At 37.9% G+C, this 24,644-nt stretch overlaps 2 protein-coding genes across 5 annotated transcripts in view; both read left to right on the top strand.

Moving 5' to 3' along the window:
* The window catches only part of LOC136705154 (cullin-9), a 39,344-nt gene extending 38,172 nt beyond the window's left edge, over positions 1–1,172 (top strand). For 2 of the 3 annotated variants that reach the window (XM_066678433.1, XM_066678435.1), the window contains exons 41-42: positions 324–415; positions 624–1,172. In XM_066678433.1, coding sequence (XP_066534530.1) covers positions 324–415; positions 624–843 — 312 coding nt within the window. In that variant the 3' untranslated portion in view covers positions 844–1,172. The remainder of the gene's footprint in view (positions 1–323; positions 416–623) is intronic. The other variant, XM_066678436.1, reaches the window with a different exon arrangement.
* Positions 1,173–2,455: 1,283 nt separating this feature from the next.
* si:dkeyp-121d4.3 (uncharacterized) lies at positions 2,456–23,248 on the top strand. Of its 2 annotated transcripts, none has more exons than XM_066678395.1 (20): positions 2,456–3,149; positions 3,403–3,599; positions 4,851–4,943; positions 7,804–7,922; positions 8,019–8,061; positions 8,456–8,581; positions 8,669–8,767; positions 10,435–10,656; positions 11,179–11,316; positions 11,409–11,534; positions 11,707–11,832; positions 12,472–12,702; positions 13,397–13,534; positions 13,623–13,724; positions 13,811–13,893; positions 14,223–14,919; positions 15,010–15,390; positions 15,903–18,047; positions 18,259–18,349; positions 19,720–23,248. In XM_066678395.1, the coding sequence occupies exons 1-20, from the start codon at positions 2,753–2,755 to the stop codon at positions 20,337–20,339; spliced, it is 6,174 nt and encodes a 2,057-aa protein (XP_066534492.1). In that variant the 5' UTR covers positions 2,456–2,752; the 3' UTR covers positions 20,340–23,248. The 2 variants fall into 2 exon arrangements, with proteins under 2 accessions (XP_066534492.1, XP_066534491.1); XM_066678394.1 differs by having other exon boundaries at positions 3,340–3,599; positions 19,720–23,247.
* The last annotated feature ends 1,396 nt before the right edge of the window (positions 23,249–24,644 follow it).

The raw sequence follows: 24,644 nt of genomic DNA on the forward strand, positions 1-24,644 counted from the left end.
CATTTAAATATTTTTATTTATCAGAAAAAATAAACAAAAAAATCCCACAGAGTTCTATATTATGGTTGTATTTTTAATCAGCATTGATTGATGAAACTGATAATGAACCTGGACGCGACATATAAGAATAACAATGACTGAGCTATTAATGGGCTGCTGTCAGCCTTTGCAGCCTTTTCTGTGCCTCTTGCATCTTTCTGTTCTTTGTTTGTGGTTTGAAGTACATTATTTCCAGTCATTGTATAGAGATTTAGCTACAGAAGGGAATTTTAATTTATTATTTTATTTTATTATCATTATTATTTTTTTTTTTGTATTGGTAGGACTTCCGTGTAGGATATCAGTCCAAGACTGGGCCAGATCAGGAGGCAGCACAAGCCTCAAACCTTGCTAACAACACAGACACGAACAAAGAGTGAGTTAATCACACATTAACAAGACTGACATCAGCCCTCACACACTCGCAGTGTAACACTATATTCTAAATTCTTAATGGAGGAAGAGGAGTACTGTAATATTATCTGCAGAATCTGAATTTTTCTGTCAAACCAAATGCATATTTTTACCTTACTATTTGACTGATATGTGGTCCATCTTGAAGAGTAAACTCTATTTGTTTCCAGGTCCAAGTCAGATAGAGGTTCTGAGACTGGAGAGTCTGACAATAACAACTACACTGGTGAGGATGTGGGTGATGAAGCAGAGGAGGATGATGAATATGATGACGAGTATGTCCCTGAATGGCATGAGGACTATGACGAGGAAGATGCTGATGAGGATGACTTCTTCTCAGATGATGATGAATCTGAGAACCTAGAGAGGGATTTCAGTCCTTTTGACTAAATAAAGGTTGATGGCTGTTGATTGTAAAGAAAGATAATGAAGGTCTAAACCAGTGTTTCTGTGCTGAGGTCCTGGAGGCCCCCCTGAGTGTTCCATCTTTAACAACTTTTCAGGTGTTGAATTGGATGTTTAAGAGCAGGAAAAGCATCAAAGTATACACTGGAAATACTGGTCTAGGAGAAGCAAGGAAACAATACCAACATTATATGTGTTCAAGAATTTATGAAAAAAAAAAAAAAGCACTTACTTTTTTTTTAATGGTTTTCACCCTTTTTTCCTCCAGGTTAATATGTTCTACTGCTTGGCCTCTTAGCTATTATTGTTAGCCCTTATATCCAACAATTTGTTGTTGCACTTTTGTTTGTTCTTTATTATGTGGAAAATGTTATTCCACTTAAGTTTATGCTAGTCATTTTATTTTTCCTCAGACTTCCATTGCAGATGAGGTGACCAAGTCCAAGGAAGGATTTTGTTTGTTGAGGACATACTGAAACATAGACAATTACATATATTTTTGGAATGTAGTTTTCTTTTGTTAATAATGTGCTGCTTTTTTATTCACTTGCAATGAAAAAGAAGGGATGTGTGTAATCAAGCATCAAAAGGCCTTTTTTTTAACTTTAAAGGAGCAGTGTATATTCATTCTTTTAAAACAAAAACTTGCCTTGATTTACTTTGTAAATTTACTTGGATGCCTTCATATGCTGTATTTCTAATTAGGGTCAACATTTGAAGGATTGATTACATACAAAATATTTTCAGAGATATTTGAAGGGAGCTGAATACATGAGTGTCTGTGATAAAGGGCTACAAGGAAAAACAAAATGCTTCAGAAAATTCAGAGAGTCAGAGAATGTGGAACACTGCTCCATGAACATGTTATGGCAATAAATAGGATTTAATTAAAAGGCTTGCACACAATCCCATTATTTGCTGAGCAAAACTTTGCTTTGCTGGTAACTTTATTTTTCCTCAAAAGAAAAGAACTCTGGTCATTTTTGGACATGTTTATGTTCACTTGTATAAAAATGGAGAGATTTCAAATTTCTTGCAGTGTCCCACTTTAAATCTGTTGTAGGCTGAGATGTCCTTATATTAGTATAATGTTCTGCTCATACAATGTTATCTCTCTTAAGTATGAAGTTGTGCAACTTCATAAAATGCTAACTAAATAAAATGCTTTTCTTCATTTTGATTGGTCTGATTATTAGTTGTTACAACAATTATTCATTATATATTTGTGATTATTACTTTAATGCGCCACACACACACACACATTGTGTTATGAGGAGTTTACACTTTATTAAATACTTAAGTGGAGTGGTAAAGTTTGTGTCTCGTAGTACTTTTTGAGCTTTGTAGTACGCTGTGAAGTTAATGAATTCATGTTTTGTCTCTTATCGGGCTATTGAAACGTGTTTTATGATATTCTATTTCTATGTTATTAATTATTAAATATCTAGTCTTATATTTAGTGTATTATTTGCGTATAGTAGCCTTATTTTGGTTATTTATGCAGTGCACTATATCGGAAGTAGGGTTCCCGTGAAGCTTGAGCCGTAGAGTCGTGCTCTTATTTTGTAGAGCGGTCGTCGTTCCGCTCTGGCCTAGTGTTGCAATGGAGCGGACGGCTGCGTGTTGTTAGCAATGAGGTTTATTTTGGATTTATATTGCTGAAATGATTCGGGGATTTCCACCGTTTGGTGCTCGTTCTCCTTCAAATGAAAATACTCATCCTTAGCAGAAGTGGTGATTAAAGCTTACGGACATGCTCCTCGGAGGCCCTTCCTCTCAATAGGCAGATAAGAGTTGTGCTTCCCCTAGGTAACACTCGTCTTCTCTGGTGTGTTTACCTCAGCCCCCGGGGCAGTGGGCTTCTTCTCGGTCTCAGACCCTCGCGAGATTGGGTATGTCTAAAGGTCGTAAACGGAAAGGTGCCCCTCCGAATGGAAACGGACCCCCACCATTCATGATGCCTCCTCCAGGCGGACCTCCGCCTCCCGACGCATGCTGGGGAGGACCCCCACATCCAGGTGGGTTTCCCGGTCCTATGGGACCCCCCAGGCCCAGGATACACGGACAGCATTTTCCCATGCATTTCCCCCGACCTCCAATGATGGAGGAAGACCCCTACATGGACGAACCCCCCGACTTCTTAATGAGGGAGGACTTTAGACGCGGGGAGTTCGGGGCTGGGCCTGGATACCCTCCTCCGCCGTTTGATTATGGACCACGGTTCCCCCATCCGGACTTTGATGACAGACCACCAGACTATCTCCCACCAGAGTTCGATGGTGGACCCAGAGGTGGGCTGATATAACAAAAGTGTTGTAATGTTGATAAAGAGTTGCTTGTCCTTGTTTAATCAGATTTAGTGAAATTTGACATGTGAAAGAGGTTCTGATGTTAGTTTAAGATGTTGCGTCACTCTGGCATTGCATGTGTGTCAAAATATTGTGTAAACACTTTGAACTGTTGTTTATTGCCAACCCCCAGTTGAACCTGGACCTGGCTTTTACCCTCCTCCTTATGAAGACAGACCTGATTTTCATCCGGCAGAATTCGAGGGCCGACCACCTGGTTTTGTCCCACCAGAGTTTAGGGGAGGACCACCACCCTTCAGACCACCAGGCTTCCACCCACCGGTTTTTGAGGAAGGACCCCCTTTGTACCCCCCAATGGAACCTGCGCATGGCCCAGTGGACAATTATGGTGCTATGAACCCAAAATATGCAATGCCACCAATGGGAGACCCTGTAAGTATTCAGTGTCTTCATTGTAATAGGTTAGTCCAGAGTCTGCAGGAAAGCAGCATGCTGATTTCTTGCAGTTCATCGCTGAGAATGTGTATTTCTACCTTTAAGTGCATCTCATAATTTTCTCTAGTAGTTTTACTAAAATGCCCCTAAACTTATTCTCAAGCTAGGTTAGTACATAGCATCTATGGGAGATAAAACACAAGGTGTTTTACTTAATATAATATCTTGTTTTCCCTGTACTTGTAAAATATGAAAACAACCAACTCCTACATCCAGTAGATGTTTATGTACCTTGGTTAACTTTTAATAGAAGTGGTCATATACCCATTTTCCCACAGGTTTACACAGTTTTCTGGGGTCTTAATAAAGTGCATGTGACATTCATTCATTCATTTTCTGTAACTGTTTTAACTTGTTCAGGGTTGCAGTGGGTCCAGATTAAGAAACACACCCTGGATAGTGTGCCAGTCCACAGGGTGTCACGCACTCTCATGGTCATTCATACACCTATGGATGCTTTAGAATGGACAAACCACAGTGGGAGGAAACCTGAGACACAGAGTGTTCTCTCCTTCTCCTTCATAGGGTTTTTTTTAACCCTGGTGTTTCAGTTTCATCCTACACTAGAAAAAAGACATGTTTTTGGGTGAATTGGTTATTTAAAATGTCCACAGTGATTGTGTAGTTCCCTTTAATGGACTGGTGTTCTGTCTAAGGTGTATATTCTTGCCTTGTTTCTGGGTGGTATACAGACCCACTGTGATCCAGAACAGAATGAAGCCGTTACAGAAAATTAATGAATGAATACAAATTCGAGAGCTCAGGAGAGCTGTTTTATTTTCTTGATGTTCTAATCAAATCAATAATGTTTAATATATTAACAATTTTTAGTCTTGACTCCTGTAAAATCCTCCACTGTTGTAAAATCACAGTCTGTGACTAAAAACTTGTTTTCTTCATATGTTAAAGGGTGTTAGACTAGACTTTTTAAAGTCCTTTCAGAGCCTTTTGAAAGTCTTCTAGTATATGCTTAGTATAAGCTAGCTTGGTTCTTACATAGGATTGGAAACGTTAAAGGATTAATAAATAATTTATAGCGTATTTGTTTATGTAATAATAACCCAGCTATGACTGTCAGGAGTGGTTAAACCTGTTTAATTAATGTAGTCAGTAAAAATCAATGTGTACTGAATGAAAAAAGTGACATCTTTTTGTTATATACAAACATTTTGTCCCTCCCCATTTAAGGGTGATGATCACAGAGGGAGAGGAGGCTTTTTCATACCCCCTCCGGATCACATGGGAAGAGTACCAGGAGCAACCATGGTCCAGGATATAGTTGTAAGTTACAACGCTGGTGTTTTAATTAATTATTTTTTTAATTGCAGAATACACTCTAAATTTGTATAGACACAAAACTGTATATATTTGTATTTTTTTTCTGCAGTGGTGACATTTTGCACACAAGCAAAATTAAATGTTAATAAACATTTTATGTTGTTCAAGTCAAAAACCTGAAACAGTACACTGTAGATGGAAAACCTACACAGGTTAAGACGAAACCTAAACAATACACTGAAATCAATGTAAATTTGAGTGTTACAGAAAGGCATCTGGTCCTCAGAAAAGGGAGTAAATAACACTTTAAATGCAGATGCAAACAACTCCTGCAGGTGGCCAGTTAAACCATTTGCAAACTGTAGTCCATCCCTAGTCTATCCCTGGTTTCCAATGGTCAAATCCCTCAGAGGACCACTACAGAGCAGGTATGATTTTCATGGTGGATCATACTCAGTGCTGCAGTTATTGATGTGGTTTGGTCTGTTGGTGTGCAGGTACAAGTGGATAAGACACAGCAGTGCTGCTGGAGGTTTTTAACCCCTCGTTGTCACTGCTGGACTGAGAGTGGTCCACCAACCAAAAATATCCAGCCAACAACTGTCTGTGGGCAGCGTCTAGTGACCACTAATGAAGGACTATAGGACAAACAACACAAACTGTGCAGCAATAGACAGGCTACAGTCTGTAAATGTAGAACTATAAAGTCCTACTTTTTGGTCAGCTGAGCTACTTGCACTAACTAAATGCTAATATCTACTAGCTTCATGTTTTAATTAAACGTAAATATTATCTTCTTTAGCAAGTTTTCCTTTCCCTAGAATGAGAATTACACTTCACAGTATTTCTGCAATATTTACCTTTACCATAACAATGATCAGGTATGGCTAGCAGTGAAACTGTGGTATGTAATCAAATAAGGGTCAGTTTATAAATTAGTCATATTTATAAAGGGTTTTCATGTGTGTGAAAAATATTGCTGATTGAAAATTAAATATTGTTAATGTATAAATCTACACATAGCTTCTTTTTTTATGTTCATCTTATTTTAACTGTGGATTTAACCCCATTTTTAAATGTTGTGGTTTTTGTATAGTTCTAAATTTGGGTGTTATGTGAAACACTAAGAAAAGTTTAAATAACAAAACAAAACAGAAATATGATAAATCTCTCCCTAAAAATGACGAAAATATGCTCCTCAGAGCTCTCTGAGAACGATGTGGGCGTGGTCCAATACAAATGACTGTTTGTGACTTCAAATTTTGTGTAAACCACACCAAAGACACATAAAATATAAAAAACGTGTGTTTAAATTTATTATTTTTATTCTGTTATGTCCCCACTGTGTGTTTATGTACTGTCCCTTTAAAACCATGCTAGCAAGCTGTAGTCCTGTGATTCTGCCCCTATCTGCCACATGGAAGCAACCTAATCCCCAAGGCTAACCAAGTGACTCGAGCAACTAGTACCAAAGAAAAACACAGTGTCTGTTGTTTGGACGTGCTGTGTTTCACTACAATTAAGACGACACTGAGCAAAAATAAGTCAAATGTAAACACTAAGAAAAAAATGAGAGGAACAAGCTACCAGCAACATTACAGTACAAGCCTCACCACTGAACTATGAGGGTCAAAAATACCAAAACAAAATGATCGTTCATTAATCGTAATTGTGGTAAAATGTTCAATTAATTGCAATTGTGTTAAATTTTAAATTCATTGTGATATTTATTTGCGCTCATATCGCCCAGCACTAATGTTGACATAATTGTATGAACTGGATACCTTCTAGAGTGTCTCCAAATTGGTGCTTTCTACCGCTGCTACTCTGCTATACTGCTGACCGAGTGTGGCTTTTATCCACACTGCTACTTTCTTGTACACGCTGGCCCAGTGTGGCTGCTATCTCGGCTGTATACAGACAGAGTGGGTCTGCCTTTCCCACTGTTACTCTGCTTTGCGCGCTGAAGGCTGATACTCTATTAAACACGCGGACGTAATCAATTCAGGCTTGTTCAGTATTGTTTACTAATGACTCCAAATCTTTAGCCCACCTGTCTATCAACTCAGAGAGGAGGCATGGCTCTGGTAGCCTTGTGATTGTTCAGGGTAATGGTGACATAAGCATTACCCACTTTCAGGACTGCCTGTTCAACATTGAAGGAGAGCAGTACTGGTCACTTTTGAGGAGGATTTATCATATTTTTGTTTTGTGTTTTTTTTTCTATTTAAACTTTGCTAAAGGTTTCACATAACACCCAAGTTTTGCTTAATAAAAAAAACCCCACAAAGTTTCAAAATGGGTTCCCAGGGGTTTTAAAATCTTAATTTCACATTAATCTGATTAAACTGTAAAGCAAGAACTTGTCCAATCAGACCAGCAAGTGCCATGCATACTGTGAGAGGTGAGAAAAGCAGCTTGCACAGATGCCATTGGCAAGTTCAATGCATATTTCATATAATGTGAATGAACATTAAGAGTAATAAGCTGGCAATAATGTAATTGTTCATGAAAAGAATGCAATACAAAGAAGTTCTAAATTGAAGTTGACTTTTTATTCACCAGCTGCTACCATCAGCAATCTACCACTCAGTGCTGATTAGACAAATCAAACTCACCCTGACTGGACCAGTTCTAGTTTTACTATAGTTCAGTTAGTTTGCTCTCCAATTAGGATTATAAATCCATATGTTTCCATTTTTCATAGCCACAGATAATCAAGTCAGTCTTACATTTTGAGGACTTTCAAGCTGTTAACAAAGAACAGGGGATGAATTGAATTCCACCCTGGCCACTGTACTATGGGATTGATGAAATTCCTTGGCATTAACTAGCCTTTATTTATTTGTTTGTTTGTTTCAAGACTATGGCTCCACCTCTCAGTGCTCAGCCTGCATCCAAGCAAACCAAGAGTGAAATTACTAAGACTGAAGCTTCGAAGACAATAACAGCAGCACTCAAGACTGCATCAAAATCTGTCAAGTAATTTGCTTTGGCTTCTATTACTTGAATATTGACTTGAAGTTTTTGGTGTGTGACTAAATGTGACTGGGTTTATCTCTGTGTATTGTCTTTCAGACCTCCTCCAGGGCGTTCCTTTGGAGTAATTTCATTTATTGGTGTAAGCAACTTTATATTTATAATTTAAAAGACAATCATTTTTTAAATATTCTATTTTAAACTTTCATTTAACCAGGCAAGTCATTAATTCTTATTTACAATTGCAGCCTGTCAGACAGTAAGGGCTACTTGAGGAAAAGAGGGGATAAATAGGATATGTATAAAAGAAAACAAAAACAGATAAAGCATAAAATATTTGCTATATGCTATTAGATGTAGAGCTGTATAAATAAACTAATTTTACAATGGAAAACTTAAAACTTTTATTTTTAATTACCACTACAAAATGATTTGTTATAGTTAATTACTCATTTGTCAAATTATTTTATTGATTCTGTGTTATTTACATATTAATTGCTTATTGTTATTATTATTTTTTGTCCTTTTCGGTTTAGAACAACTATGGGTTCATTGAACGAGAGGATCTGAAAAAGTTCTCTTTTTCTTTTGATGCTTATTTTGGAAGCCGGACCCATTTAGTCCCAGGTGTTAAAGTACATTTTACAGCAATCAAAGAACTGGTAAGTGCATTCTATCCATTTGAGATTAGTAAAGTAAAATTGTAAATGCGTTCTAAGCAATTAAAAAATTTTTTTTGATGATTGTAGGGGAAAGAATGTGCTGCTGATGTGAAAGTGGCCCCGGGAGGGACAGATGAAGTTGAAGAAACAATCTACGAAGGTGTGGTCATCACGCCTCTTCCAGAAGTGAGTACAAGATTACCATAGTGCTACCATAGTGTATTTCACGTGTAGGGATATGGCATGTTATTAAATTCCAAATGTGAAATGTTCTACTTCCTGTCCAAAGGCTTCCTGCCATGCAGTCAAAGAATTTTATTATTGGTTTTACTGTAATTGTATTGACATATTTGTTAATTGGGACAAGCAACAGTTTGTATTTGGGAGAGGTGAATGTCAGTATTATTTTTGTATTAATTAATAGTTATTATAAAAATATTGTGAATGCGATTCTGTTTAAAAACTGCAACTTTTTGTTAAAGAATTTTAATAAACAAATGTTAATGACTACAATTTGGAGGTACAGTGCCTTGCGAAATATTCGGCCCCCTTGAACTTTTCAAACTTTTGCCACATTTCAGGCATCGAACATAAAGATATAAAATTTTAATTTTTTTGTGACGAGTCAACAAGTGGGACACCATCGTGAAGTGGAATGAAATTTATTGGATGTGTAACAAATAAAAAACTGAAAAGTGGGACGTGCAATATTATTCGGTCCCTTTAAACATCCCAAGGAGCACTGTGCAAGCAATCATATTGAAATGGAAGGAGTATCAGACCACTGCAAATCTACCAAGACCCGGCCGTCCCTCTAAACTTTCATCTCGAACAAGGAGAAGACTGATCAGAGATGAAGCAAAGAGGCTCATGATCACTCTGGATGAACTGCAGAGATCTACAGCTGAGGTGGGAAAGTCTGTCCATAGGACAACAATCAGTCGTACACTGCACAAATCTGGCCTTTATGGAAGAGTGGCAAGAAGAAAGCTATTTCTCAAAGATATCCATAAAAAGTGTCGTTTGAAGTTTGGCACAAGCCACCTCAGGGACACACCAATCATGTGGAAGAAGGTGCTCTGTTCCGATGAAACCAAAATCGAAATGTTTGGCCACAATGCAAAACGATATGTTTGGCGTAAAAGCAACACAGCTCATCACCCTGAACTCACCATCCCCACTGTCAAACATGGTGGTGGCAGCATCATGGTTTGGGCCTGCTTTTCATCAACAGGCACAGGGAAGATGGTCAAAATTGATGGGAAGATGGATGGGGCCATATACAGGACCATTCTGGAAGAAAACCTGTTGGAGTCTGCAAGAGACCTGAGACTGGGACAGAGATTTATCTTCCAACAAGACAATGATCCAAAACATAAAGCCAAATCTACAATGGAGTGGTTCCCAAATAAACGTACCCAGGTGTTGGAATGGCCAAGTCAAAGTTCAGGCCTGAATCCAATCGAGAATCTGTGGAAAGAGCTGAAGACTGCTGTTCACAAACGCTCTCCATCCAACCTCACTGAGCCCGAGCTGTTTTACAAGGAAGAATGGGCAAGCATTTCAGTCTCTCGATGTGCAAAACTGATAGAAACACACCCCAAGCGACTTGCAGCTCTAATTGCAGCAAAAGGTGGCACTACAAAGTATTAACGCAAGGGGACCAATAAATTTCATTCCACTTCACGATTGTGTCCCACTTGTTGATTCTTCAGAAAAAATTAAAATTTTATATCTTTATGTTTGAAGCCTGAAATGTGGCAAAAGGTTGAAAAGTTCAAGGGGGCCGAATACTTTCGTAAGGCACTGTATTCCTGAAGTGATTAAAAATACCTGCTTCTTTTCTCCTTCAGACATATGTACCGGAAAGTCATCCTGGGTGTATCAGAACCATTCTCTCTACTGACCCTGTTAAACTGCCTTTTGGAAAGTCAGACACAAAAGCTACCCTTCTGTTATTTGACAGAGTGAAATTTCAGCTACTCACAGATATTATTACAAAAGATACTAGGGCCACAAACATCACACCACAGATACCAGAAACATTTCTGCTCACAAAGGAAATCAGAGAAAAGGTAAGACAGATGATAGAACACAAAATGTAAAAAATAGTCCTGTTGTCCTATTAGGGAAAACTCCAGGGTTTTCTGTGTAATGCGTTAAATATAAACAATCATTAAAAGCTGCTTGATGTGTAAAGGTGACACAAAGTAGTTTATAATGCCTTGATGGGAAACGGGGACTGTGATTTCCTGCATGGCAAATATAGCCAATTTATTGAGTGTCAAAAATGAGCTGTTATGTAAGGTTGGTAATTGTACAATAAATTCGAACCAATTCATTTAGTTGCAAACATGTCATACTTGTACTGCTTTGACATAAATATGTCAGGCATTAAGCAGTGTATGGCTTAGCATTTAAAGGCATTCAACACATAGGGCATTTCATGTGCATATCAGTGGAATTCCTTTTTTGTTTAACTGAGTCCATAATTAGAACATTTATTGTGGGTCCACATTTTGGGTTTTAAATTGCTTCAGTACTAACACATGGTTCGTTTTGATTTTGTGTGTGTTCGAATTTCCCACAATATACAGGGTGTGATAATGAACAAATATACGTATACCTATTCTATAATGTCAAAGAAACATGAAAATGTCCCCGCCGATATTGGTGAGAATTTTTCAGAGGATGAACTGAATGTTATGGATGAGGTGGAGTTCACACCTATCACTGTGAGTCACCTCGTTTCTATTAACAATTGGCTTTTTATTATTATTATCATTCAGCTTTCATTTTTTAATGTAGAAAATTATTCCTCCTATAGGTAAAAGACAAAGTGAAGGCTATCAGACTGAAGAAACTTCCAAAGGGCTCAGTGGTGTTTGATTCACAGACAAAAAACAAAATTGCAGAGGCAAAAAATACAGACTCCTCTGCAGGCAAAGACAAGGTTTGTCATAGACATTCTTGTACGGGGTTTGTTTGAGAGTTACAGTTACAGTCAGAACCATTAAATGGTTTTGAAGTATCCAGCATTCCCAAGATTAACCGTAATAATGCAAAAAATTTTAAAACTGGTGTTAGAGGTCTGTGAATGTGACTATACTGCCTTTTCCTCGTAGTGGAAACCAGTGACTTCAGGGGTCGTTTCTGAAGATATAAGTGTTAACGAGGAGGTGAGCAGTGAGAAGTATCAGGGAACCATCTTACAAGTCATCCCAAAGAATTTCCAAAAGGAGGGAAATAAGGTACCATATTTTGCACAGATAACCTTAAAAAGAAAGATTAGTCTTTGTGTGGAAAATTATGTGGAAAGGAGACCATTATTTAACCTTCATCAAACTTTCCAGTTGTCACTCTGAATGGGCAGGTAGTGTTCTAATGGAATCTTCATCTGACAGACCAATGGCTATATAAACTGTGGTTGAAATAACCAAGCTCATGGGCATCCAGATACTTTTGGATTTGTAGTGTATGTGCATTTAAGGGTATTGCCATATTCTATATATTGTGAGTGTTTTTTGTTTTTTTTTTACTTTATTTATATGTATTAATTTATGTGTGTACTTTTGCCCAAATATAACAAAAAATAAGATAAATATGTTTTTCAGTTTTTGCACATTGACTTTCTCTCCAGTTTACTTGATGTCTTTTTGTCCATTTAGTTTTCCCTTAGTAGTTTGGCCGTGATGAAATCTTTTGACTTTTCAGGGATTAAAGGCAATGTAGAATTATTCGTCATTACTCTGAAGGCAGTTGCACACCGGTCGTGTTTTGTCTCGTATTGTTTTAAAGGGATATAAGCACACTGGTGCCAACAATGCTTATCAAAACTCTACGACTCCAAGCATTGTTCAGTTCCTCGGTGTGTTTCTTTTAAATCTTAGCAAAAAGAGCAATCAGAAAATCCGCATGGTCTTTTGGACTCTTCAGTGGCGGGGACACAGAAAAGCCTACCCTTTAGGTCAAGTGATATAATCACACAAGCCACCATGATGGTTGGCGACAAGGTCCTTTTCAACCTCTCCATCAACAAGGAAACCAAGGAACAGCGTGCTGTGAACATTGAGATCCAGCCAGACAGCCTTCTTACAGATTCTGCAGAGCAGCGCAAAACAGTGAGTCTTGTTTTTATTATTGGTTAATTAATACAGGTCGGAATGGAGCTTTATATTTTGTAGATTTCAGCAGAGAGATTTTCATCTACTGCACAGGTGTCCAAATCTGTCCTTACTGTAAAAAACTGCTCTTCTATATATAGTTTCATTTGTTGGGAAGCAACAAGAACATGCTGTTTGTTATACATGTACAGCACTAGCATACAATATCTCATAATAAAAAGAGCATTGTTTCATAGAGCATTGCATGATGGTCTCACTTTTTGTTTTTGTGGTAGCTCAGTTAAACAGTTAAGCAGAATGATGTTATTAAGCATTGTTCAGTCACGATCCTGAAATGGATAGGTGGAAAAGATGATGATGATGATGAAGTATTATTTTGGACATAGTTGGTGAGCAAATCTAGCCACATGTAGTAAAACTTAAAACAGAAGCACTTTGATTGTGTTTCTAGGACACATCAGAGATCCTGCTCCTCTTTCAATGACTTATGCACAGGCTGCTTTCACCTTAAAGACTAAAAAAAGAATATATATATATATATATATATATATATATATATATATATATATATATATATATATATAATTATTATTATTATTTATTTTTTTTTACAAAAATAAAAGCTGGCTATTTGGATGCAGTCTTTCTCGTCATCTTTTATGTACATTTTATGTTCCATTTTCTGTACCAGGGTGTAATTTTGAAGTTGGATGATAATTCTGGGTTAATAAAGACTCCGCAGGACCCAGAGCTGTTTTTTGACATGAGTGAGGTCATGGAAGCTACCAAGCTTACTGTGTCAGACAAGGTTGAGTTTACATTGTTTATGGTAAGTTTCCTGTAAGGAGTACCAGGATTTCCCTACACTGATGTACAGAATGAGTATGTTTTTTATAAAATTCCTTTTTTATTTCAAGAATGGTGCTGAAGGGGATAAACGAGCTATAAGAATCAGAAGACTGACTGAGAGTGTGTTCACATCTGTGCCAAAATTAGAAGCCTTTGGGGACAAAGAGAAGGTGCCATATTATTTTTATTTACATAAACTGTCTGCCACTTGTGATTACTGAGATAACTTATTTTTTTATTGTTTTGGACTTTGCAGAAGAAAACGGCAATCAAATTGTTGAGTGATACAAAAGAAGAAATCAGGAATGAGGTCAAAAATGATGGTTCAGTAACTTCCAGGTGAGTGACTAACACACAGTTTGAATGTTAAATTAAGATATAGGAAGCAGTGTTTTTAACACTTTAAAATTATTATTTATTTATTTTTATATTTATAGTCAGTATTTTCCATGTGGCCAATTTACAGCCTGTTTTCAAGGCTATTGTAAACTGAGGTATTTAAATCTGGGTTTTTTTTTTTATACCAGTGACATATAAGCTAAATAAGACATTTGGTAATCCTATTCTAAACTGCACTGGTTCTGGAGGCTCACTGCCCTTTTAGGTTGAGTTATCAAATATATTCTATCCAAAGACTGATGTCTTTAATTGATTTGTTTATGCTTTAGGCAACCAGAGAAAGGAAAAGATGAGACCTCCAAAGCTGATAAACCAACTAAAACACAAAAGCAAGACATTAAAGCTAAACAGGACAAAGGTAACAGTGATAGAGACCATAGCAGAAGCAGAGATAACAGCCGGCGCAGAAGTAGGAGCCACAGTCGGGATAGGAGCAGCAGCCACTACAGGAGGCATAGGAGCTCCAGCCGTGAGAGGAGTCACAGCAGATACAGGCGGAGCCGAAGTCGTAGCAAAGATCGGGGACACAGACACAAACATAGTCGTAGCCGCAGTAGAAGCAGGGAAAGGAATAGTCGAAGTGTTAAGAAGAGAAGCCGCAGTCCAGACTACAAGGGTGACTACCGTAGTAGTAAGGAGCGCAGCAGTAAGAGACGTAGCAGAAGTCCTGATAAAAATGAAGGAAAATCTGCAGCTAGCTCTTCTGTTGTAGAGGATGAGTTAGCAAGGAAAAGGAGAGAGTTATTGGAGCTCAATGAATTGATAGCACGTAAAAGGGCCATCGTTGCTATGGAGCAAAACACAAAATCATTTAAGGATGTACTTGAAATGGACAGACAACAAGGGTTTGCCACATTTGATTATCAGCACAAAACATGTCAAGAGAACACGTGGATCCCTGACATGAAACCAGCAAAGTCCATTTTGAAGAAACACTCGGAACCGCCCCCTGATCCTAAACTGCAGGCATGTTTTCTCATACAATTAAATCATGTTCATTAGTCCATGCTTTTCAATTCAGCACCCTACTAATATTTTCTTTGTTACTTTATTTAGGCAAGTAAGAAAAGTCCAGAACCTGCAGAATATCCAAAGAAGAATACTACGAACCCATATAGCTGTTCAGTGCCTGAATGGGCTAAGCAGAGTTCTGTGCCAGAGACTGAAGATCAAGAAATAGCAAAGAAGAAGAAGCAGTTACAAGACCTGTGTGAATCTATAGCACGTAAAAGAGCAATTGTGGCTATGGAACAAAAAGCTAAAGCCATTTCTGATGAGCCCGAAGTAAAAAAGGAATATAATTTTGCTTCATGCTCCGATGGCTTGGACATTTCAACATCAGTTAAGAACAACTGGCGGCTTGACGTAAAACCTGAGCCTCAACCAAAGAAGTCTATTTTAAAGAAACGGTCAGAACCTCCCGCTAACAACCATCAGGTCTGTCTCACTTTACTGATAGTAATTTATATGCATTAAATTTTGATTAGTGCCAGAAGAACAACATTAGACTGTAGAATTCCCTCATTTAACCGCTGTTTATTTTTATAACATTAGGTAATTTAGAACAGTAGTTAAGTATTATCAACTGAAGACTGAATTAAAAGGAATTATAAATGTATTACATTGTAATGCAATGTAAAGTGTCCATGAATTTTAATATATTCAGACCAACTCTGCCACTGACCTTTCTAAGAATATCATTTTATGTATTAAAATGTGGTTATTTTTAGCTACTTCATACTATAACAAAACTGTATTTCATCCTTCAAGTATATGCATTTATTCCTGTGATAAATTACTGGAGATTTTACTTGCTTTTATTTTTTATTTATTTGTCCTTGGCAAACAGATGAGTAAATTACTTTTATGTTCTTTTGCATGTTATTTGCACACAAAAGTTTTGGAAAGGAGATGCAATTTTGTGATTTATCTTTCTTTTTGTTCTACAGAGTGATATGTCTTCAGTTAATCCACGTAATTATGGTCATGATTTATTTTCAATTTGTAAACCCCCTCAAGATGATTTTCCAGCTTTCTCCAAACCTTCAGTGTCCTGTCCCCCAGTGGATGAAAAATCCACAAATCCATCAAATACGGTTGATATTTTTAAGAAACTGATTAATGACGTTTCTTCCACTTCATGCAGAAACGAGTCTTTACCTTTTACCAATCAACATGGTCCGCGATCATTTTCTCCGTTGTCAAATTCTGGTTCGTTTTACTGCCAAAAAAGTACTGCCAAAGTAGCGGAAAAAGACAGCTGCTTGTATGAAGACAGAACATCTGAATCACATTCTCGGAATCCCCTCTCTTCTTATCCAACTTTTGAGCAGTCCCCCAGCAGCAGCTGCTCTTCAGCTCAGCCTTCAAATTCAGAGCAGAAACGTAATCTTTCTACTCAAATGCAACGTTTTCTCAGTGCCCTCAACAAAGCTGACTCAAATTTGCTGTCCTCGTTGTTGCGAGAAGCCAGAAAAGATTCAGCTTCTTTGGGGAATCAGCAGAATCCACAACTTCAGACAAATAGAAAAGGGCTTGTAAAGGATGAATTGTATGATCCATTCAAAGAAACAGAAAATGATGAAGCTAAATTAATGGAAAGCAGAAAACGTAGGAATCCTATATTTGGCAAATTCGAAGACCACAGTGATGATGATCTTTTGCCACATGAAAGGGCTGTGCAGGATGGAAGTGGATTTTCTAAAATTGTCGGAATGAAGTATGGGAAGGAAACAAATGCTGAGAATCAATTCCTTTATAAAGTGACAAAAGCTACTAATAGTCAGAGTAAATTTTCAGAAGATCAAAAACGGTTCTCAGAACTGCCCAGGGATCGCTACAGTGATTTTGAGCACCTGAAACGTTCTGTGGGTGGCTATCAAAATCCCCATGTTCAGGAGTTATATACAGAGAACAGGGAGCAGTATGATAGACAAAGTGAAGGAGGGTATGTGGTAGGTGGAGCGCATACGCCATTAAAACCGAGATTAGAGAATAGCAGTGAAGATATCAAAAAGTCAGAAAACTTTGAAAAACTTCAAAATCTGCTGCAAACAATTGGTCTTAAACTAGACACAGCTGAAGTAAGTAAGTTAGCTGACAGGACAAGGGAGCGGTTGTATGGCAAGAAGGTCAAATCTCAAAGTGCGTCCTCTCACTCATTTACTCAAAAAGATGAGCAATCAGCGAGTAGATATGATCGGAAAGGTAGCAGGGCAGATTCCTCAGACTCTGAGGGAGTTCGTTCTGTAACTCCTACCAAATCATCTAAGCGTGAGGTTTACATGAGCTATTTGGATTCTATTATGTCCAGAGACAAATGGAATGAAGCAGCAATAATGAAGGAGAAGGATTTAGTCAACATTAAAAGGACTATTAAGAACAGTCCAGAGGCAAGACAAGTGACACCGGATTCAAACAAATATGTACCATCAACAAGCATTGCGTGTGATCCTTACAAACCCTCAATGGAAATCCCATCAACATCAGTTCAGACTGTCAGTGTTGTATGTACTCAGAGAGAATCTCCAACATCTGTTCCCTATGTTCAAAGTAGACAGAATTCTTGGGAGTCTACGTATCACTTTGATGAAGACCAGAAAGGGAATTCACAAGAACCTGTGTCACCCTACGCTTTACTTCCTCCAAGTCCTCTGCAATACCCTGCTGGAATGCAGGTACCACCCCCGAGTCTGCTGCCTGTCTATGGTGCTTATACACAACCACCAGTGCTCCGTAACCCCCCTCCTTTCTCCACGCCACCTCCATTTTGTCCTCCACCCCCACCTATGTTTCCACCATTGGCAGGTCAATTTGACATGTCCATGCTGCCAGGAGGCCCTGGTTATATCGCCAATCAGGCTAAAATCAAACCCACTACCCCAGCCAGGTGCCTGAAAACAATAGAAATGGTACGAAACCAGGATAATGTCAAACCTGTTCACGTAAAACCTACACTTGCTAATGTGCAGCCTGCGCTTATTAGTATACAGCCAGTGGAAGAAATTCTGCTTAAGGACAGTCAAGGGGAAGATGAATCAAAACAAGCTGCACCCATCACGGAAGAAGACATCAAAGCTAAACAAAAAAAAAGGGTAGGTCATGTTTTTCTCCCAAGGTTGAGAAACTGGTAATTACTTGAACACCTGTTTTTTTTTTTTAATTGAAGGGAATTCAGTCAGTGCCTCTTGGTTGTTTAAATATGACTAGATGAGCACTTATATCTCTGTATTATATTCTGTGTGGTTTCTTTAATTCTGTTATGTCCTTGAGATCCCTTGTCTTTGCACATTTTGTTCTGAGGAGCTGGAGCAGTTTAATCAGAGGATGAGGCTGAAGAAAGAACAGCAAATGGAAGCGCAGCGAACACGTGGACAAAGCCAGAAACCAACACCAGGTAATAGATTAGTATTACTGATGGAACAGAGTCCATTCCATAGGCAGATAAAACACCAGGATGATATTAGATACGTGCTAATCAGAAGGTTGTTTCAGTGTAGTCGCGACTTGTTAACCTCAACCCAACCAGTTATTTAACTAGGTTTTACTTATTTTTACTAGCATGTCGATTTTGTCGTACTTTAATGATAGGGATTTTACTGGTAATTCATCTGTTTCAGATGTCTTAATGAAACACTTGAACTAGTATTGAACAGGTATTTTCTTATGTTTGTTTAGATAAAGAATGCACACAACAGCTGTTTCTCTTTTTTAATTACCTTGTAACAAATTAACTCACCTTCTGAGTAAACCTAGAATGGTTTATAATAAAGCATCTGTTTTAAAGATAAGTAAGTTAGGTTCTACATGCAGCAAGGAAATTGCACTTAACAGCCAGGTGAATAGGGTGATTATGAAGAGTCAGTGTATCTGATGCATAGGATTCAGACAAAACGTAAGCAAAGTTTCTTAAGGGTAGACACAGAAGGGCATTCACACAGAATCACCAGGGAAGTATTGTCGGAGAGACCACCAGCAGATCCACTGCCGGCTAGAAGTGAAAAAGGTAAGAACTTGAAATTCATTAACAATAAGAAAGCACAGAGTTTAATTTCTGATATACTTCGTTAAATACTATTAACTTGTAAGTTGTGTCACAAAGGGATCGTTTTTCATTTGCGTGGGCCAATGAGCCCCCATGACTGAGAACCCCTGTTCCAGATGGATCTGTAAATATAGCTTTCATTGTAGTTGTATTATTTTGTGTAAAATCTTTTTTGTTATTAAACCAGATAGATCATTTAAATATAACAGACCTATGAAGACTATAGTACAGATTTGCTGGAATTAAATAAAACCCTTGGATCTAGTTTCTTTTTATGGGTAGCTGCTTTTTTAAGTAAAGTGCAGGTTTTAAGTATCTATTATTTATATTATCTTATTTTTATTTAAATTATCTATTAAGTATCTATCTATTATTTTCTGGTTATAAATTTTATCCAAATTATCTCTTGAAACCAAGGACCATGTATGTTAAAATTATGTAAAGATGCCTTAGCCTGAAATAGCATCATTAGATATCCTCTGTTTAAAATAAACATTTAATATAGCATTTAATCGGTGTATTAGGCTATATTTTCCATTTAAACATAGCATGAGCTTAACAAAATGTTTGTGTCCGCTGCTATATTCTACTAAAAATGATTTAAATTTCTTCATTGCAAGGGATGAAATATAGCCCGCTATTAGAGGGGGAAGAATATTCGCTCCTCACTTGGTCAAGCCTACTGAGGTTAATGATCCCCATATATTGTTACATTTTTGCAGGGAAAGTTACGCAAAAAGAGCTAAAGAATGTATGGATATGTGGCCACTCACTGGTGTTCTGGGCTGAGAAGAGAGCCACATCTCCTGAATTTGGGATGCAGCTTGGAATGGACCCCAACAGCGTGCGAATTTGGTGGAAAGGTGTGCAAGGCATGACTTGGCAACAGCTTCTGCCTCAACTGCTCCAACTGAAAGACAACTGGCCTAAACCTGATGTAATTCTCATACACCTGGGAGGAAATGACATAGGCATGACCACTACTGAGGCTTTCTTGGCATCAGTGAAGAAAGACCTGATTTCTATGAAGAGCATATTTCCTGAGTGCCTCTTGGTTTGGTCAGACATCCTGCCACGTAGGTCCTGGAGACACTCGAATGACAGTGAGGCAGTGGACAACACACGTATGGCCATCAACAAAAGTGTCTGTAAAATTCTTACAGAGCTTGGTGGTTCTTCAATCTCTCATGAGGACATTATGCCTGGTTTGGACACGGGGCTCTACAGACCAGATGGGGTTCACCTCTCTGGTAAGGGAATTGACACTTTCAATTTGAACTTGCAAGACTTCCTTGAGAAGTGGGAAAGTGAGATAAATGTGGAAGGGCCTTCTGAATTGTAGACTCCTTCTGAATTTAATTATTTCATAATGCTACTTAGCTTCTGTTTCTTGTTCTTGTATAGTGTAGATGTCTTATCAATTCACTGATGAATCTTTCTTACATTGTTAGTGCTGGATACCAACCTAAAGGTGTACTCTTGAATGTCACAGCATGGTTTAATTGACTCACTAAAAACATTCTATGGAATGTTTCTTGGTAAAAACCAAAACTGTATTCTTTATAACTATCTACTAAATCATTTTGTTACTTAGAAGATTTAGATTGGATTTTATTTGTTATGTTTAGTGAAAAACCCTGTGTAACAAAGTGTGAAAATAAAATAATACAGAAATTAACTGTGTTTATTGAGCATTTTTCCTTCCCCCCCCCCCCTTCCTTATTACATAACTGGATTTTAAATGTAAACATCCGGAAAACTTGGCTTTCATTCGGTATCTCACTATGAGAAGCATCCCCCATGTGACTGAAGTATTTGCTGCACACTGACTGTCAGCTAGCTGACAGACCAATCATAGCAGTGATGAGAGCATCCGCCCTTTTCTATTTGTACCTGGTCTTCTTCAATGCGTTCATTTGTTCCACTTAACAGTTCACAGACAAACTTTTTGTCTGTAGGTATTTTTGTCTTGTTTACCTCAACAAGCATAGTTCTTGTGTGGTCCCTTACATGTCTTGGATCTTCTATGGCTCTTCGAATTTCTGCCAATTCCTGATTGGTGACTTGTGCAGCTTTTGTCAATACACATGACCATCACCTTCTTATGAATTGGTGTCCTTCATGCCCATGATGCACTGCCCTTTCAAATTCTGGAGAGGTGGATTTACATTGCAGTCTCCTACACCACCAACCTTTTCTCTCTGCATCAGAGACCCCTTCCGTCCCACCTGCAGGTCTACAAGGATCCTGGCTTCTAAGTGGGTGGTGATTATAGACTAGGAGTCTCCTATCCCCCTCCTTCCCCTCTTGGTGTTGAAGGATGAAACTGAGAAGAGGGTAACAACAACAAAATCTCACTCTCCATCTCTTTCATGAGCCTGAAGAGTATGGAGATTTTGTTTGAGCAAACTGACTTGCCACATTCAACCTTGTCAAGACGGGCAGGAGAGCTGCTGAAAATTGTGGGACGAATCTGTGCATCCAACTTGCGTTGTAGTTTGATGTGCATGGCATTAAAATCAGTAGGGGATAGATGTGCTACAGTTTGCTGGTGTTCACCACATACATCTGTTAAGTTTCATCGGCTGAGGGTTACAGAGCCTCCTCTGGCACATGCAGTTCTCAATGTAGGCTCTTCTCAGTCTATAATATCCTAGTTGCATCCTAGTTGCCCTTTTATTTCAGGTGTTCATCAATTCCCTGGAACAGTTTATTCTACTGCTAAGAAGAGTGGAGCTGAGGCTTCTACCCTTCTCACCTCCCTCACCACATCTTCACTTTTCTTTTGAAACCAGGGTTGCCTGCTTCTGTGGTCTGTAAGCTAGTTGACAAAGGGAGTGCACCAAGTACTACAGTTGGTTAGAGAGAACTTTTCCGTAGTGAGAGAACTCACCCCTGATTCAGAGAACTGGGGTTATGCAAGTAACCTATTGTTGTGCCTTCAGAGTAATACAACGTAGCATTTCTTGTGATTTATAATTTTACACCTGATTAAATTCTTGCTTGCTCCTGTAGCCTTCTCTTGTATTGTACATTCTTATTGCAATTTGCTAACTGTTGTAATCTTTGTACATATGAGTGTTTGTCCCTATGCCAGTGAAAAGTACTAATTAAAGCAAGCTTTTTCTTCCTATATGTTTTTGTATTTATATTTTTCAGGGATTTCTTTTGTACCCTTAACTTTACCATTGTGTTCTATGATGTATGTTGAGTCCATTAAAAATGCCTCATCTCCCATTGTCACATCACTAACAGGGTTTGGCGGGATATAAAATAGTTGAGCTTTTCCTTCTGCAGGTGATAGTGCGAGCCCTGTTTCTGTATCTTCAGGAAAGACATTTCTGTAAATTTGGAGCTTCAAATGGACTGCAGAAAGTCTGAACTACAAGAAGTATGCCAGTCCCAAGGAGCAACTGTGATTTTCAGTTGAAGATGTTTTTTGTAAATGATTATACAGAAAATGTGTAACATACTATATTACCTGTACATATTAAGCATTCAAAAATTGTAGTTATAATTTGTTTTCTAAGAAATTACTAAACCATGAAGATATAGTGAAACTATTGCATTGTTTCTCTAGGAAATTGACTTCCATCTGTGCAATGTCCTGCCAATTGTGTCTGTACTGTGAATGTTTGGATGAATTATTAAAATGTACATATATATATATATTTTTTTTAACTGTAGTTAATGTTCATTTCCCTGACATGAAAATCAAAATGACACTTTCCCTGTAGTTTAACTAAAATATTTTTTTGGGCCAGGAGGACATATACTGAATAAATCAGTGTACTTTGTTAATATGAGTGTCATGATTGTTTGTATAATCTATGCGAAAATGAAATTAATTAAATGTTTGTTTTATGTGACTTTATTTTTCAGTAATATAATTGTTACTTTTACAAAGGCTTATCATTCATGTGTTATGTAACATGGCAGAGATTTCTGTATAAGCTTTAAAAGTTAAAGCAACATCAGCTCTGCATACCCTAAGGAAGATATGATTAATACATTTCACAGGCAGTTAAAATATACTGAAAGACATTAGAATAATTTGTAAGGAATTACGTAATTTTTCAAATGAAATAATACTGTTGAAATTTTAAAGGGTTGTTTATGTGAGACACCCCACTGCGGTGACTATTGGACCCAAAATGGATCAACCCAAAAATCATTAAGCATGTTTATTTCCTAAATAAGAGAATTTGGGTCACATTAAAATATGCCTTGGATGTTTTAAGTAATACACTTATTTTAGATCATGGGAGTCATTCAAAATAAGTATGCTCACAGTTTGTAAATTACTCCTGAGCCTCATTTGAACACCTGTGGGTCATGGTCCATGGTTCATAAATGTTATAAAGTTCATAACTATCCTGTTTTTCATTCATTCATTCATTTCATTCTTTGTTCATTTATTATCATTTATGAATCATGTTATGTGCCATCACATGTATATTCAATGGGAAGAAAAAAAGCCCTCAAAATGTATTCTGCACAATTCAAGTTCAGTTGGTTTTATTGTAATACATATTCAGTGTTTACATTCAATCATTCCATTTTCCATAAACAAGTTCATGATCGTGGTGGGCCTGGTGCCTACCTGCAATCACTGGGCGCAAGACAGGGACATGCTTTGCACACTATGGACAATTTTGCATGGCCAATATATCTACCAACTTGTGTACATGGAGAACACACCAAACTCCTCATACACAGTGATCTGAGGTGGGGTTCAAACAAGCCCAAGACCCTGGAGCTGTTTGCCACTACTGTGCTGACCTCGCTGTGTACAGTACAGGGTGAAATGAATTAATGTCTTTATAAAGGTGCTATAGAAAACTACTCACCTACACAAACTACATGAAGTGCAGGAGTGCAAATGTGCAAGAATGCCAGACCAGTACAATTATATAAATACTACACAAGGAAGGCTGTGTTTTGACTTAGCATTGACATGGTCTTTTTTTTCTTAACTGGCCTGTACACTTTGTAATGAATAAACAAATATAAGTTTTGCTCTTTTGTCTGTTCCCTGCTAATAAAAATATAAAATTACTAAACTAGCTACAACACCCATTTCAAAACATCAGTGTTCTTCAAAACACATGACAATTGACAATAATATGCACGCCAAGTAAACGAGTCCCTCGCACCAAACTATAGACAGACTTGGACTTGAAATCAGCAACAGTAAGTTATGTATTCACGTAGTACCTAAAAACTCGCATTAACATTTTCTGCTGTGAGCAGGAAAGTGTGACTGCATTTCATAAATAAACCACTAGAGGTGCACTTGTAAAGACTTGAACGTGTGCTACAACGGACGCTTGGATACTGCTGCACTCGTGGGAGGGGCTTATTCCCACTTCGCCCCGCCGCAGCTTAATCTCATTCTCTTCAATGGAGAGCGCTGCCGCAGATGTTCCAGTCGGGGTTTAGCGCTATCCAGCTGACAAAAGCACTGTAGGCCCAGGAGGATATAGAAAAATATCAAAAGTGGCCACCAGGACAATAAAACACAAACAGTGTTTCACTGAAAAGGAGCCAATGCCACGGAGTCTGAAACTTTAAAAATTGCATAATTTTTCTTTTGGTAAACATTGAAAACGAGTCTCACAGGCCCGAACGCAACACATCGGTTAAA

Source organism: Hoplias malabaricus, chromosome 8, assembly GCF_029633855.1.
Source record: "Hoplias malabaricus isolate fHopMal1 chromosome 8, fHopMal1.hap1, whole genome shotgun sequence".
Taxonomy (NCBI): domain Eukaryota; kingdom Metazoa; phylum Chordata; class Actinopteri; order Characiformes; family Erythrinidae; genus Hoplias; species Hoplias malabaricus.